Raw genomic sequence first — 15000 nt, forward strand, 5'->3', positions numbered from 1 at the left:
GTGGGAGCAGAGACGGCGGAAAAAAGGCGGCGCAATGTGGTGGAGGCGGGAGGGGGAGGAGGGGGACTTACCTATATGGTGGGCATGTGGGTATGGGCATGGCGTGGGGTTTGCGCTGGTGCTGGTGCTGGTCGTTCTGGTCTTTCTGGTCGTTCTGGTCGTCGCGGTCGTCCTGGTCGATCTGGTCGTCGTGGTCGTTGCGGTCGTTCTGGTCGTTGCGGTCGTGGTCACGGTCGTGGTATTACTTCCGGGACTTGGGCCTGCTCATGCATGCGGTGGTGGTGCGGCTCATGGTTCTCCATGTGGACTGACGGCGCTGAACGAGCAGTGAAGGTGTTGTTGCGGGGCGATACTGGGACGGGCAAGACAACGCTGTGGCATCGGCTTCAGGGACGGCCGTTTGCGGCGTCAACAACCACCACGCCAGAGATCCAGGTGGCCAACATCCACTGGAACTACAAGCTGACTGACGAAGTGGTCAAGGTCGAAGTGTGGGACGTGGTTGACCGGGCCTCGGGGCTCGGGCGTGAAGAGGGCCAGCCTGCGCTTGACGCCGAGACGGTCAACGTGTACCAGGGGGCACACGCGGTGGTCTTTCTGGTTGATGTGTGCAAGCCGTGGACGCTGGACTATGTGCGGCAGAAGGCCGGTGAGGTGCCGAACGGCATCGAGATTCTGGTCATCGGCAACCGTGTCGACGCCGTTGATGAGCGCAAGCTTGATGCTGCCGTCCTGCGGGCTTGGGTCGCGCGCGCCTCGGCCGTCCGCCCTGTCCGCTACTTGGAGGCATCGATGCGAACCAACTTCGGCCTCCGCGGCATCCACACCTTTTTCAACATTCCGTTCCTCAAGCTGCAGCGCAAGTCGCTGGCCAAGCGGCTTGAGCTCAACGCGTCCGAGCTCCAGTTGGCCGAGCAGGAGATGACCGCCATTGCCACCGGCGAGGACTACGACGCGTTTGTCAAGCGCAAGGCCGAGGAAATGCGGGCCAAGGATCGCGCGGCTGCCGCTGCCGCCGCCACCGCGTCCCCTCCTCCGCGGACGCAGGCAACGTCACCGCCGCCCGTCGCGAGTGGCGTGAGCTCGGGCGCTGCCAGCGGGACCGGCGCCATCACGCCGCCACGGCCAGCCAAGGCCAAGGCCCAGCCCAAGGCCAAGACGAAGAAGCGTGGCGGGTTCTTCTCGCGGATGAAGTCCAAGCTCATGGCCAAGGAGGCCGAGCCCGAGGCCGAGCCAGAGGTGGACCCCAACTCGTTCATCAAGCCGCCACCGGAGCAGGACGTTACCAACGTGGACGAGTTTGTGGCCGGCGAGTTGGACGATGGCTTTTTCTCGGACGACGACAGCGACGATGGAGGTGCTGCATATATGGCACCGCCGCCGACTCGCGTTGAGTCATCGTCTGATGGTGGCAATCCGATGCTAGAGCCCGAGGCCGAGCCTTCATCTGACGACGACACGAATCCGATGCTTGCACACGCTGTGGGGCCTGGTGAGGATTCGAGTGACGATGATGGCCCCAACCCGCTCCTTGCACACGCTGTGGGGCCTGGTGAGGATTCGAGTGATGACGACGGCCCCAACCCGCTCCTTGCTCCCGCTGTCTCGCCGGGCGATGAATCAAGCGACGACGACGGCCCCAACCCGCTCCTTGCTCCCGCTGTCTCGCCGGGCGATGAATCAAGCGACGACGACGGCCCCAACCCGCTCCTTGCTCCCGCTGTCTCGCCGGGCGATGAATCAAGCGACGACGACGGCCCCAACCCGCTCCTTGCTCCTGCTGTCTCGCCGGGCGATGAATCAAGCGACGACGACGGCCCCAACCCGCTCCTTGCTCCCGCTGTCTCGCCGAGCGATGAATCAAGCGACGACGACGGCCCCAACCCACTCCTCGCTCCTGCTGTCTCGCCGGGCGATGAATCAAGCGACGACGACGGCCCCAACCCGCTCCTCGCTCCCGCTGTCTCGCCGGGCGATGAATCAAGCGACGACGACGGCCCCAACCCGCTCCTCGCTCCCGCTGTCTCGCCGGGCGATGAATCAAGCGACGACGACGGCCCCAACCCGCTCCTTGCTCCCGCTGTCTCGCCGGGCGATGAATCAAGCGACGGCGACGGCCCCAACCCGCTCCTTGCTCCCGCTGTCTCGCCGGGCGATGAATCAAGCGACGACGACGGCCCCAACCCGCTCCTTGCCCCCGCCGTCTTGCCGGGTGATGAAACAAGCGGCGACGACGGCCCCAATCCGCTCCTTGCTCCCGCTGTCTCGCCGGGCGATGAATCAAGCGACGACGACGGCCCCAACCCGCTCCTTGCTCCCGCTGTCTCGCCGGGCGACAACTCGAACAGCGATCCGGCCGTCGCGCCCGACGACCATTCTGGTGACGACAACAGCAATAGCGAAGTTCCTTCAGCTGAAGGCAACACCAACGCGCCGGGGCCCGAAGCCGACGCCGATGAGCCTGCCGCAGCGCCAGAGCCTGCAGCACCTACCGAGGATCCTGCGGATGATCCACTCTCCTCGATGTTCTTCTCTGGCACGGTCGCTCCGACATCCGCGGCCCCGCCCAAGCCCCGGCTCCGGCACCAGCTTCCGCTCAGCCCACAGCCCAGACTGGCGCGCCCCAGATCTCGCCCGAAGTCATGGCTGCCATGGCCGAACAGGCTCAGCGCGCTCTGGTTCAGGCCCAGGCCCAAGCTCAGGCCCAAGCCCAGGCCCAAGCTCAGGCTCAGCCCCAACGTCGCCGTCGCCGTCGCCGCAACCAGCGCCCCGATCAGGCACAGCAGGCGCAGTTCCAGCAGGTCCAGCTTCAGCAGGCCCAGCTCCAGCAGCAGCAACAACAGCAGCAGCAACGCCGTCGCCGCAAGAAACCGTCCGGCCTCCTCGGTGCCGGCGGCTACGCGCAGGTTATCAATCAGACGCCGGACGTGCCACCGCCAGCCGCCACGCAAGCACTCCCAACCATGGCACCTGCAGCGCCCGCCCCTCGCGCGGCAGCCACTGTTGCTGCCCCCGGCCTCCCGCAGCCTGTGCCGGACATCATGTCCCTTGGCGACGCAGAGGCCAACGAGTACGATCTCGACGCCTTCTATGCAGACGTGTAAGGCAACTTTATCCCATTACGGAGTGGACACGCCCTTTGTCACCAGGCGACCTCGGGTGTATGCCACAGTTGTGCAACCTGGCGCGGTGCGAGAAATCGTACCGTTAAGGGTTTGAGCTCCGCTTGGACTTCCAGAACTCGTTAAAGTCGATGCGGAACGAGAGGTTGCGGAGCGCCGAGGCCGACTGGGCGTTGAGCATGTCGATGAGCTGGGTGACCAGCTCGTCGTACTTGACGTTGAAGGCGCCAAGCTGCGCACGGGCCTGCGGCGTTAGCTGGTAGTACGAGCTCGCTGACGCGTCCGACTCCTTGTCGGTCGTACCCCACTCGCCAGCAAGGACCCGCTCGTAGGCGCGAGCCTCGGCGGCGGCCCGGCGAGCGACCTCGCCCATGGCAGAGTCGTAGAAAACGTCCTGGGTGGTGCGGAACTTGGAGATGAGGGCAAAAATCTGGGTGATGAGCGAGAGCAGCTCCTCGGCCGAGCCGTCGAGCAGGACCCGCTCCAGGATGCGGTCGATGTACGCCTCGTGAGCACCGTAGATGGCGTCCAGGTCAAGGTGAGTGCGGTCAGAGGTAAGGAGCTCGACGAGCTCGGTCCATGCGCCTTCGATTTCAAACATGATGTAGTACTGGAGGTTGAAGACAAAGTGGGCCATCTCATTGCGCAGGATGTGACACTTGCGGACGACGAGGTCGAGCTCCGGCAGCTGCCGCAGAGCAGACGCCGAGTTGACGTGCCGCTGCCAGGTAGACGACAGGTGCCGCTCCACCCGCTTCAGCCGCCAAAGGAACGAGAAGAGCTGCAGGTACTTGGCCCGCACGTCGTTGGTAAAGATGGTAGTGAGCGGCCCGGTGAAGACGTAGTCGAGCGAGAACACGTCCCATCCGATGTCGCCCGGCGACGCCTCCAGCAGCATGACATCCAGCTTGTCCGCCAGCTCGGCATCGGCAATCGGCGTTGTCGACTTGAGCGCCGTTTCCAAAATACCCAGCAGGTTGTGGCGGAAGACCTGCGAGGCCGGCCGCGCCAGCTCGTCGTCGAGCAGCTCCATGAGGTACCCGACAAAGTCGCCCTGGCCCAGCAGCAGGTAGCGGCGGCAAATGTCGAGGACCGGCATGAGCTTAAACTGGCCCAAGAGCGTGGATCGGACCGCGGCGTTGACTGCGTCTGACGCTGCCGCCACAAGTCCGGCAAGCTGGCTGCTCGCCGATGCGTACGTCACCGCCTCCCACGCGCCGACGAGGGCACCGTCAAAGGCAAAGTCGGTCACCCCGCACGCACGCCGCAGAAAAGCCACAGACTTTCCGATGCGCAGAATGTCCGAGGCCAGGTCCGGACCAACAAACGACGGCACGAGCCCATCTACGAGCTCGTACTTGCCGTGCCACGCCTCGTCGGCGCTAGCTGCTCCATTGGGCACCACAAAGAACTCGCCAAAAGGGTCAGCAAGCTCGCCGTCAAACATCCACCGCGACGTCATGGCAAAGAACGGAACACAGACCTGCTCCAGCAGCGACTCGACAAACGCCGCCACAAACGGGTCGCCGTGCTTGGCAAATGCGTGGATGGTCGACACGAGCTCGCCACCCTGCAGCCCGCGCGCCGCGTCTGCTACCATGGCCACGGCCTTCATCCGCACCAGCGGGTCCTGCACCCACACCACCAGCCGCCGCAGCGTCAGCGCCTGTCCATGCGCACCCGGCCCGGCCGCCACCTGCGCTTCGAGCACCGCCAGCAGCTTAAAGTACTCGGCGAGCTCGCCCTGCAACGCGCCGACGAGCGCCTGCCCGACAAGGCCCAGCGACGGGGCCGCCGACGCCTGAACCACAAACGCCTTGACCCGCATGTACAACCACCCGAGCTCCGCCACCCGTCGCACAAGATTCGCCTGTCCGGCCTTGACTCGTGCCCGCGGATCGACGGCAAACGCCTGCGCCCGCTTGTCGAACGCCACCACTCGCCCGTCTATGCCTTGCAGCGCGTAGATGACGTCTCGCAGCAGCTCGTTCTCGCTCACACCGCCATCGTTTCCAGACCCCGCACGCACAGCACCCTCTCCGGCGCCACGACGGACCATCTCCACCTCTTTGGCCGCCGCCGCCGAGAGGCCCACGGCGGCCGACGGAAGGGTCGACGACGCCGCGCCAGCCGACGTCGGCATCAGCAGCCTCGGTAGCGGCTTTGCCGGCAGCGGAACATCGCCAGTCTCGGCCAGCGCCGCCAAAACATGCACCACTGACCACTTGCGGGTGACGACGGCCATGCTCTCCAGCCTGCGGACCAGATCAGCAAAGGCCACGGCATGGCTCTGGCGGCCAGCCCTGGCGACTGCACGCGAGTGAGTGAGGGGAGAGGAAGCAGAGAGGGGCAGAGAGGGGCAGAGAGGGGAGACTGTCCAACATGAGCTACGTACGGCTTCGTTGGACGGCTTCCGAGGTGTGGAACAGGTCGGGAATGGGTGCTGCCGAGAGGCGCGAGGTCAGGAGGGTGTGGCAGAGTGAGACCAGCTGGCTACGACCTGCCGGTCCCGTGGCCGACGGCACGAACGTCCCCACCAGCTGCTCCAGGAGCTCGTTCATTGATGAGAGGTGGTGGACGTGGAGACGGTGGTGGAGGATGGAGGGTGGAGGGTGGAATGCGAGTCGCCAACGGGTGTTACCTTGCCTGGGGGTGAGGTCAGCCTCGGTCTGCCCGACGCCCTCGTCGCTACGACTGGCGACGGTGGTGATCGATCGGTCCACATTTGGCGCCAAAGGCCTTCGTGTGGCGCGAAAATGGCCAATGGCCAAGCCAAACTCCATTCCATGGCGTGTCATCCGATTCGGAACATTCGTAGGAGGGATGATGGCACAGATGTGAGTCGGTGCGAGAGGGTTGGGGTTGGGGGGGGGGGGGGGGGGGAGGGGGGACACGGGGGGACGGGCAGGCGGGGCGGGAGCACACGTCGCGTTTTGAGCATGTCTCTACGACGGTCGTGTGACGCTTGCCGCTTCTTCCACAGACGGTGCTCGGGTGAGCGTAGTGGCTGCCAGGACTGTCTTCGCCGTGGGGAGGCCTGTGTCTACTCGCCTCGCAAGCGGCGGCGAGCAAGGTCAGAAGCCAGCCCGGCGTCGTCGACGAGCACCACGCCGGGCGAGAGTTGCAACACGGGCGACAGAAGCAGCGCAAGTGGTGGTCAAGGAAGTAGTGGAGCGAGCGTCAATGTCAACGGCGATGATGAGGAGCGCAAGAAGCGCATCAAGCGCGTGTGTACCCTGAATCGCGCTCCGAGCACACGCGTCGCCGAGCTGGAACAGGTCTTGTGGCTCTTCTCTCGGTTCGTCAATCCTGCCCTCGGCGCTGCACGGCTGAGCGATGCGATGCTCGCGCGTCTGAGGCGTGTGGGTGGAACGCCAGATGCGGGCCCGGAAGAGGCGATGGTCGTCCACAGCATGGTCGGCTATGTGCGACGGAGCACCGGCGCCGAGTGCCACAGCGCCATTGCGGCGGCACGGAGCGTCATGCCGTCGACTGCCGCCTCGCCGCAGGCGGGATCGTCAGCCGAGCGATTTGGCGCGTTGGCCCATCTCATTCTTGCGGGCCTGCACATTGGCGAGAACCCAGTCGAGGTTCGGCGCCACGTCTCGCTCGGATGGGCTGCGATCGATGTCGCCTTTGTCAAGGACGGTAAGCCAACCCGCATTATGGACCGCGCCACGGCGGCGTCGGACATGGGCGCACTCATCCGTGCCTTCGCCGCTTTGGATGGCCTGAACACAATCGGCCTGCAGCTGATGGAGCTTGGGCCGGGTGATGCCCATATGGCGCGCTGCCTCTTCGGCTGCACGTTCATTCCGTCGTTTGGTACCTGGAGCCCGATGCCACCGCTGTGGTGGACCGCCTTTCAGACTGTCTACTTTCCCATTGTCGAAAAGTACATTGGCTCGGCAGCGTTTTTGGACAACTTGTCGCCGCTTGCCGTCCCGCTCGGCCGCAAGCTCCAGGCTATTATGAGTTCTGGGCTTGCGGCTCCCTGTAGCGACGGCGACGCGGACATTGTTCGTGCACTGCACAACGCCGTTCCTGGCATGACGCTAGCGCTTGATCTGCTCAACGCTGACCTCGGCTCCAACTCACCGCTGGAAGCTCTCGCCTGCGGCGTCCCTACCGCTACCGAAGCCGGGTTTCTCTCGTGCATACTGGACCACATTGCAGTAGCCGAGTCGCCCTGGGCGCCAACGCGAGTAGATGAGGCCGTGGCCATGGTCAACTCGCTCGATAACGACATCGTTTTCCTCTCGAGTTTCGTGTCTCTCTTTGCCATCGGTGCTTCCATTGTCGCCCTCTCGTCGGCCATTGTGTCACACTCTGTGCTTACTGGCATTCAGACCATGCTGTCGCGAATCCCCCACGACCCCCTCGCAAGTGTTGTGACGCGCCTTGTCGAGGACGCGTGTCGCAAGGCCGCTGCGCCAAACACGACCGAAGACCCAGCGCTCTCTGGCATGACGACCTCCTCGTTTGTTGAAAGCGAGAATCTCTTGTTGGCTCCGCATGATGACGGAAGCTCGGCCCCTGCCGACCAATTGCATCTCGAGCCTGTCGTCGACATCAACCCGGCGGAGGAGGCGGGGTCTGTTGACAACCTCCTTGCCATGCTGCGGTTGGAAGCCATGCAAGACGACGATTTCTTGCTCCAAATTCCCCAAAGTTGAGGATAGCTTGCGCTACTCTTGCGTCTGCGCTTCTACTCGGAGCCTTGCCGGATGTTGAGCATGACAACAAAGACCGAGACATAGACCGAGAGCGCCTCAATGAGCGCTACGGGTGTGATGAGAAGGCCGCAGAGTCGAAAGCCGAACCGCCGACTGCGGATCCGGAGCAAGGCCCGGTCGACCGCCGCGTGCTCTTCTGCTGAAGAGCACGAGTACAGCGCGACGGTCTTGAGCATGCGAGTGGTGCCGATGGAAAACATCGCGATGCCGCGATGAGGATGGGTGCGAGGGTGGACATGGCTGTCAGGATGGCAAAAAACTGCAGTGCCACAAGATCGTTCGATGAGTAGTCCTCGATAACGACCAGGGCGACGGAGAACATGGCGATGGTGACTAGCTTCAGGAGACAGATAAGGATGAACATCGGCTGAAGAATGCGCATGGCGCGAGAGAGATCGTGGCAAATCTCTGTATGGCGGGCAAGGATGGTAAACGGCTCGAGCGTCCTCAACGTGGCCTTGACTCGTGCGCCAAACGCGAGCAGCGCCCCGATGACCAAGGCCGCTGACCCGATCCATGGCAGCATGATGAACGAGAGCGCAACAAGGTAGCCAGCCCGGACGAACGGGTTCGACTTGACGCCATCGAGAATAAAGTCGACAACCCGCGAGTGGTGCGCGTCGTCGTCCCAAGCTGTTGCCCACGCGCTCATCACATTGATGGTGCACACAACTGCGGTGCCAATGAGCGCCCACTTGAAGATCCGATCAACTCGCGCCCGCGCCTCGGCTGCCGATGTCGTGGCCAGCATCAAGGCCACTAGCTCGGTGTACCAGTCGACCGGCAAGCTCCAGGCCGAGGCCAGGAGGAGGAGGGCAGTGTAGCCAAAGAGCAGCGCATTGACGCCCACAATGGCTGCGTACTCGCCGGCCCGGGCCACCATCGCCTCCCACGCCGCGCATGAGATGCCGGCAAAGACAACGGCGCCCACGCACGCGCCACCCTTGCGCCACTTGCTCCGCATGCCAACAAGTCCGGCAAAGCGCAGAACGGCTCCAAACCGAGCCGTCCACACCATCAACCGGTCGTGACTCGGATGCCCCTCGTCCGAACCGCCGGCCTCGAGCCCATCGACATCGACATCGACACTATTGTGGCCACTGTGGGCGAGCTCCCGGCTCGGCGCCACCGGGCTGGTCGGAAATATCCCCCTCAACGGCGGTAGGCTGGCCGGTAGTTCCCGCATCCGCACCACCGGTGGGGAGCTACCCGGCTCGGGTTCTGTACTCAAACCTCGGCTCAGGGTCACCATGAACGAGAGTGGCAACTGCTCCACGAGCGCGACAGTAGAGGACGAGGACGAGCAGGTTGCACAAGAGGCCTGACAAGGACTGGACGACAGGTGTGTGTAAAAGGCACATCCATGCACAGGTACTGTAAGCATACGAGCGATTCGAAACACGTTGCCTTGCTTGGGTGACTTGTGGAGTGGGCATCACAAATTGGCAAAAACAGAAGTAAAGCACCCCCCCCTCCTCTCCCTCCCTCCCCACTCCCTCCTTTCCCCTCCCCTCAATTGTCGGTCTGTTGTTGGATGCCGGTCGGTCGTGTGGCGGAGGGTGCGAATGAAAAAGTGAAAAACATGACGAGCGAGCGAGTGGCGATTTGCGCGAGCTGAATTGGTATTCACTATCCCTCTCCATTTCCAAGCATGACTGTCAAGCGTCGGAACCATGGCAAGAACCGCAAGGGCCGCGGCTCCGTCCCCTTTGTGCGCTGCACCAACTGCTCGCGCGCCGTCCCCAAGGTACGCACTCTATCTGTCTCTTGCTGGTCCTGAGGTGTCTGCCCATCTCCTTACCTCCGCCCTGCGCCGTGTCTGTGCGCTGGCGGCTTTGGCCGACTGGCCGAGATGCTTGAGCATTTTTGGTTGCTGCCGTCGAGTCCAAGGCAGGCCACGGCGGCCAACGCCTGCAGCTGCGACTGCGGGTGCTACGGGCAGGTAGCTGTAGTTCCGGCTGCGCCTGGCTGAGCCTGTGGGCTGTGGCGCTGGGTTGTCGCGCGCGTGTGGGCGCGGTATGAGGCGGGGTGCTGGCTATGGGCATCGATGGTATTTTTGTGTGTGAGTGGGCGAGGAGGACGCACCGGGGGGTATGGGCAAGGCACTCACCTTTTGACGACCGGATGTGGCTGGCTGGATGCCCCTGTAGGACAAGTGCGTCCGCCGTATGCTTGTGCGCAACATGATCGAGTCTGCTGGCCAGCGTGACATCATCGAGGCCTCGGTCTACGACGTCTTTGTCATCCCCAAGATGTACATCAAGCTGACGTACTGCATCTCGTGCGCCCTGCACGCCCGCGTTGTCCGCGCCCGCCCGGCCAAGGACCGCAAGAACCGCGAGCCGCCGCGCCGCCCGCGCCGCCGCCGTGACGACGACAACAAGAAGAAGCCGTACGGCACCCAGAACAACGAGGCTGCCGAGTCGGCCATCGCCGCCGCTCTCGCCGCCAAGGCCGCCGCCGCCACCGCCACCGAGGGTGCTGCCGAGGCCGTCACCGAGACTGCTGCTGCCGAGGCCCCTGTTGAGGCGTAAACCCCAAAGACACCAAGCTTGCGCTCTTTGCTGTCTCCCTTCCCCCCTGCCTCGTCCCTGTTGCCCTGGCGTGTGTGGCGAGTGCCCGCCCCGGCTTGATCCCTCCTCCAGCCCCAGCCACAGTACTGCCTGCCGTTTTAGCGCTACAGCTTGGCCTCGAGCATAGCACGCTGAGCGATGCGTTTACTCGTCCGAGTCCGAGTCGTCGGAATCAGCCTCGATGTCGGGCATGGTGAGGGATGCGAGGACGGTGCGGAGGGCATTGGTCTCGCGACGGAGCTCGGCAGCCTCGCTGGCTCCGTCCGCTTCGGCGGCGGCGATCCAGTTCTCGCACGTGGCGAGGATGATGTGCTGCTTGAGGAAAAGTGGGCACGGATGATAGTCTCAAAACCGCGAGGCGGCGACTCGATCTGTTCGCGCATAGCGTAGCGGATGGTGGCGACCTGGCGGAGCCGCGAGTAGGAAGCCGACGCGCGATCGCCTTCCGGCGTGCCCATCGACCGCTCGTAGCCGGGCTCGTTGAAGTACGGGTGCGGGACAAGAATGAGCGACTGGATGGAGATGAGGACCTGGAGAAAGGTTGACGTCTCAGCGTTCCAGTTCTCGCCTTCAGCGCCCGACCATGTGCCTAGCAGCGAGAGGCAAACCTTGCCGCAGTTGTACAGGTTGGGGTTGAACCTCACCGAGCCCGCGCCAGTCGTCTGCAGGTTGACGAGCGGATTGCTTGAAGGATACGAGGCCGGGAAGGCGATGTCGAAGAGGAACGCTCCCGAGGCGTACGGCGTGTCCTCAGGTCCCATAATAAGCGCCTGCATGCAGTCGGTCCGGTCCTCCGAGACGAGGACAAAGACCGACGACGAGAGGGTGAGCGGGAGCGAGGTGGCGAGCGACGACTGCTCCTGCGCCAGCCGCAGGATCTTGGGCGCCGACGGCGGCGGCATCGAAAGGACCATCTTCTGGTAGTGGTGCTTGGTCATGTCCATCTCGCCCTCGCGGAACTGGAGTTCGCCGAGTGCGTGGGCGTAGAGTGACTCTGCTTCAGCGTCCTGCGCGTCGGCGGCTAGCGGGCGGAACTCGCTCGCGGACGACGGAAGCGCGGCGGACGACTCGTCGTCGGTCTTTCCCTTGGCGCTCGAGCCTGCGCCACCCTCAATGTCCATAGCAACGCGGGTCGCGGCGCGTACAGCCTTGGTTGCCTCCACTGCCGCCTCGTACACGGCAAGGATGGCGCGCGCAAGGCCGGCCTGCTTGTCAGACGACGGCTCGTCGGACGACGGCGCAGTGTGCCCGGCTGCGGACGCGGTGTTGTAGGCGCGGACGGCGAAGGCGTACGAAGCCGCAGTTTGCGTCGGTGACGCTACGCTACCCACGATGCGGAGAAAGGCCTTGGCCATGGTTGCGAGCTTGGTGAGCTGGCTAAAGATGGAGCTTGTCTGATTGTCAGCAAGATCGAGGAGAGGGGCGAGGTCGGGCGAGGACGCGATGGCCGCCACAATGTCGAAGACCACGGTGTAGAGCTTGTCGTGGCGTGCAATGTCGAGGAGAGCATCGTTGCGGAGCTGCAGCACAATGAACGGGACGAGCGCAGACTCAGTGACAGCGCGGACGTGCTCGGCCGGAAGGTCAGGGACGGCGATGGCGTCGCGAACGGCGTCGAGAATGCGGACCATGCGGATGTCTTTCTCCTGTTGAGCAGCAAGATACGCGTTGACATCCCACGACGCGCTCAGGCCCGAGCCGTGGCCATAGCCGGTACCTTTGGCCCAGTACTGCTGTTTGGTGGCTTCAGGCTGCATCTCGCTTTCGCCTGGCGAAGCAAGAGGCGGTTCGGCAGCAAGAGGCGACTCGCCGACCGGCATGGTTTCGCGCTTTTTGACAGGCGTGCCATCGTCGCGCGAGGTGATAGTGACCGACGGCGGGCCGGCGATGTCGGGCGGGGCGACTTGCGGCGCAAGCGCAGCGGCACCAAATTCGGCGAGCTGGTCGGCGTAGATGATGTTTGCGCGGGCCTCGACTTCCGAGGTGGTCTCGAGCTTGAGCAAATTGCGCTCGAGTTCCGAGTAGGCGCCCTCGGGGTAGCCGATGGGGTCGTTGCGCGGGTCATCAACTTCGAGGCGACCGAGCGACGCGAGCAAGTTCTTGATCTGGGTGAGGACGGCCTTCATCGAGACCACCGGGTTCCAGTTGGAGAACTTGAGCGCGTCCATGCACGTGACCTTGGACATCATAAAGGCCTGGAAGCGCGGGCGGACAAGCGAGACGGTCGGCGGGTAGAACGGATGGAGGTCCATGACAAACGAGACCCTCAGCTCGGCATAGTCGTAGTCGTGGGCAGCCGAGATAGCGCGGAGGCCGGCCGCCATGTCCGACGACTCATCAAACTGGGAGACTTTGACCGACCACTCGTAAATGTTGTCGTCGATGGGGGTGACAACAATGCCTGACGCAGCCTCTTCCTTCATCAGCTCAAGCAGGTCGTTGGTGAGAATGCCCGAGGCCGCCGACGACGTAAAGACCTGCTTGGCCTCCTCTTGCATCTTCTCGCGCGAGGTGCGCCGAGCGCGGAAGCGGCGGCGCTCGGCCTCCTCCTCGCGCTCCTTGGCGGCGCGGAGCTCGTCCTCCTTGACACGCCACCGCTTCTTCAGCTTGAGCACCCGCAGCTCTTGCTCGAGATACGCCTCGGACGTAACGTCAAGATCGCCGCCGAGCCCGAGCTCGCCGTCGGACGAGTAGCCGGACATCTCGATGACTGATGACGAACCGTAACCGTCGTCGTCAAACTCGTAATCGTCGCTGTCGTCGCTGAAGACCTCGCTCTTGCCGGCGGCTGGGGAGTGCGCACGCTTCGACCGGAGCGCGTACGAGGCGACCATGCGCTCAACAAGCCCGGCCACCGAGAGGGAGGCCGGCGGCTGGGCCATGGTCGACGAGTTGATATCCGACGCCCAGGCGGCTGCCGGCGAAGGAGCCTCAGCCTTGAGCGAGACAAACAGATACTCATCGTCCGCATGCGGGTACGCAGCAGGAATCAAGACATCCACACTGATCGATGCCAGAACCGTCGCGTCCGAGTCCGGAACCAACACCAGCGAGAGGGTCCACGGCGAAGAGTCACCGTCGCGGGAGCACGACACATCGGTCACGCCTGCAGCATGGTTATTCGCTTTTGCCATCCCTGCATGCACCTCTTGCACAATGCTCTCTGCCGTGGAGAGTTCCGACATTGTTGGTGTGTGTGTCGGGGTGGGGGGGGTGTAGTGTGCGGAGGAGGGGAGGGGGGGGTGGAGGGAGGGGGGGTGAGGTGGTGAGTTGGAAGAAGAACGAAGGGGAGTAACGATTATTGAACGAGACAATCATTGAAGGGGAGTACTGATTATTGAACGAGACAATCATTGAAGGGGAGTACTGATTATCGTACGAGACAATCATTGAAGGGGAGTAACGATTATTGAACGAGACAATGATTGAAGGGGAGTACTGATTATTGAACGAGACAATGATTGAAGGGGAGTACTGATTATTGAACGAGACAATCATTGAAGGGGAGTAACGATTATTGAACGAGACAATCATTGAAGGGGAGTACTGATTATTGAACGAGACAATGATTGAAGGGGAGTAACGATTATTGAACGAGACAATGATTGAAGGGGAGTACTGATTATTGAACGAGACAATCATTGAAAGCGAGTCTAACGATTATTCAACGAACAATGAATCGATAAGCAGTACAAACAAGTCCCTCCGGGACCAAGACACTACCGCCAACCATTACAGCTCCCAGGCTTGCTACGAAGACCAGCTTTCCACCACATCAGCCGCTCGCAGCACGTCATGCGTGGCAGCCCGCCGTGATCAGATCAATCCAGTCCAGACATACGTGTGGGCGGAGATCAAGCCCCCCATCAGCTCCGCCGAGGACACAGGTGACGGCGGCGGGTCGGCCAGTTTGCCGTCCGTTGGCGTGCGCCACCAGCGGCAGGCCTCTAAGCGAAGCAGACGGTCGAGAGGCGAGAGCACCCAACAAGGCGGCAGCAGAGACGATGGCGGCAAACCGGTCGTGGGTTGATGAGTACCGGGCACGTGACCCGCTGCGGGTGAGGAACAGCCCAGCGCTGGAGAGCTACACCTACTCGTACGAGGTCGAGTACTCGGAGGAGGACGACAACGAGTACGGACGATACGCTGGCGGCGGCGGTGGCCAAGACGGACGGGCAGCTCGGGGCGAGAGGGTCGAGGACGATGGGTCGGATATCTCTTTCTACTCGGACTCGCTCTACTACACAACAGGCGTGCGGGGCATCTCGCTCGAGCCGTTTGATGAGACCCTGGACAAGGCGGCCCGCCAAGCAAGGGCAGCGTTCGAGGGCCGGAGCGATGGCGATAGCGATGGCGATGGCGATGAGCGGCGTGGGACGGGTGGCGGACGTGACCGGAGACTGAGCCTGGAGGCTGACGGTAGCGGGCGAATGGAGGCGGTGTATGTTGTCCGCCACGGAGAGAGCACGTTCAACGCGTGGCGGACCGACTGGAAGACGTACGCCATGTGCGGCTGCTTCTCCGATCCGCATCTGATCGATGCGCGGCTCTCAGCCAACGGCGAGAAGC

At 63.2% G+C, this 15000-nt stretch overlaps 7 protein-coding genes across 7 annotated transcripts in view; 4 read left to right on the forward strand and 3 right to left on the reverse strand.

Moving 5' to 3' along the window:
• The window catches only part of AMSG_01473 (GTP-binding protein Parf), a gene marked incomplete at its 3' end in the record, with an annotated part of 3496 nt that extends 392 nt beyond the window's left edge, over positions 1–3104 (forward strand). Inside the window, exons 2-3 of the mRNA XM_013906072.1 lie at positions 329–2541; positions 2628–3104. Of these exons, the coding sequence (XP_013761526.1) occupies positions 329–2541; positions 2628–3104 (2690 nt within the window). The remainder of the gene's footprint in view (positions 1–328; positions 2542–2627) is intronic.
• AMSG_01474 (gamma tubulin ring complex protein 3) lies at positions 3096–5683 on the reverse strand (the record flags this gene model as incomplete). Its single annotated transcript, XM_013906073.1, has 2 exons — positions 3096–5432; positions 5518–5683. The coding sequence occupies 2 exons, from the start codon at positions 5681–5683 to the stop codon at positions 3208–3210; spliced, it is 2391 nt and encodes a 796-aa protein (XP_013761527.1). The 3' UTR covers positions 3096–3207.
• Positions 5684–6187: 504 nt separating this feature from the next.
• AMSG_01475 (uncharacterized protein) lies at positions 6188–7971 on the forward strand. Its single transcript, XM_013906074.1, has one exon. The coding sequence runs from the start codon at positions 6464–6466 to the stop codon at positions 7796–7798; it is 1335 nt and encodes a 444-aa protein (XP_013761528.1). The 5' UTR covers positions 6188–6463; the 3' UTR covers positions 7799–7971.
• On the reverse strand, positions 7381–8822 carry AMSG_01476 (uncharacterized protein; the record flags this gene model as incomplete). Its single annotated transcript, XM_013906075.1, has 2 exons — positions 7381–8025; positions 8130–8822. The coding sequence occupies 2 exons, from the start codon at positions 8820–8822 to the stop codon at positions 7831–7833; spliced, it is 888 nt and encodes a 295-aa protein (XP_013761529.1). The 3' UTR covers positions 7381–7830.
• A 662-nt stretch (positions 8823–9484) lies between these two features.
• AMSG_01477 (30S ribosomal protein S26e) lies at positions 9485–10392 on the forward strand (the record flags this gene model as incomplete). The annotated part of the gene is made up of 2 exons (XM_013906076.1): positions 9485–9605; positions 10009–10392. The coding sequence occupies exons 1-2, from the start codon at positions 9510–9512 to the stop codon at positions 10390–10392; spliced, it is 480 nt and encodes a 159-aa protein (XP_013761530.1). The 5' UTR covers positions 9485–9509.
• Positions 10393–10575: 183 nt separating this feature from the next.
• On the reverse strand, positions 10576–13616 carry AMSG_01478 (uncharacterized protein; the record flags this gene model as incomplete). Its single annotated transcript, XM_013906077.1, has 2 exons — positions 10576–10688; positions 10727–13616. The coding sequence occupies 2 exons, from the start codon at positions 13614–13616 to the stop codon at positions 10576–10578; spliced, it is 3003 nt and encodes a 1000-aa protein (XP_013761531.1).
• An 811-nt stretch (positions 13617–14427) lies between these two features.
• AMSG_01479 (phosphoglycerate mutase) overlaps positions 14428–15000 on the forward strand; it is a 1110-nt gene continuing 537 nt past the window's right edge. The window contains exon 1 of the mRNA XM_013906078.1: positions 14428–15000. This exon is cut by the window's right edge and continues 537 nt beyond it. Within this exon, the coding sequence (XP_013761532.1) occupies positions 14436–15000 (565 nt within the window). The 5' untranslated portion in view covers positions 14428–14435.

This window comes from Thecamonas trahens (assembly GCF_000142905.1).
Source record: "Thecamonas trahens ATCC 50062 unplaced genomic scaffold supercont1.6, whole genome shotgun sequence".
NCBI lineage: Eukaryota > Apusomonadida > Apusomonadidae > Thecamonas > Thecamonas trahens.

Bases quoted from the DNA above. Each gene is read 5' to 3' on its own strand.
- AMSG_01475 (XM_013906074.1), top strand. From the start codon at position 6,464: ATGCTCGCGCGTCTGAGGCGTGTGGGTGGAACGCCAGATGCGGGCCCG.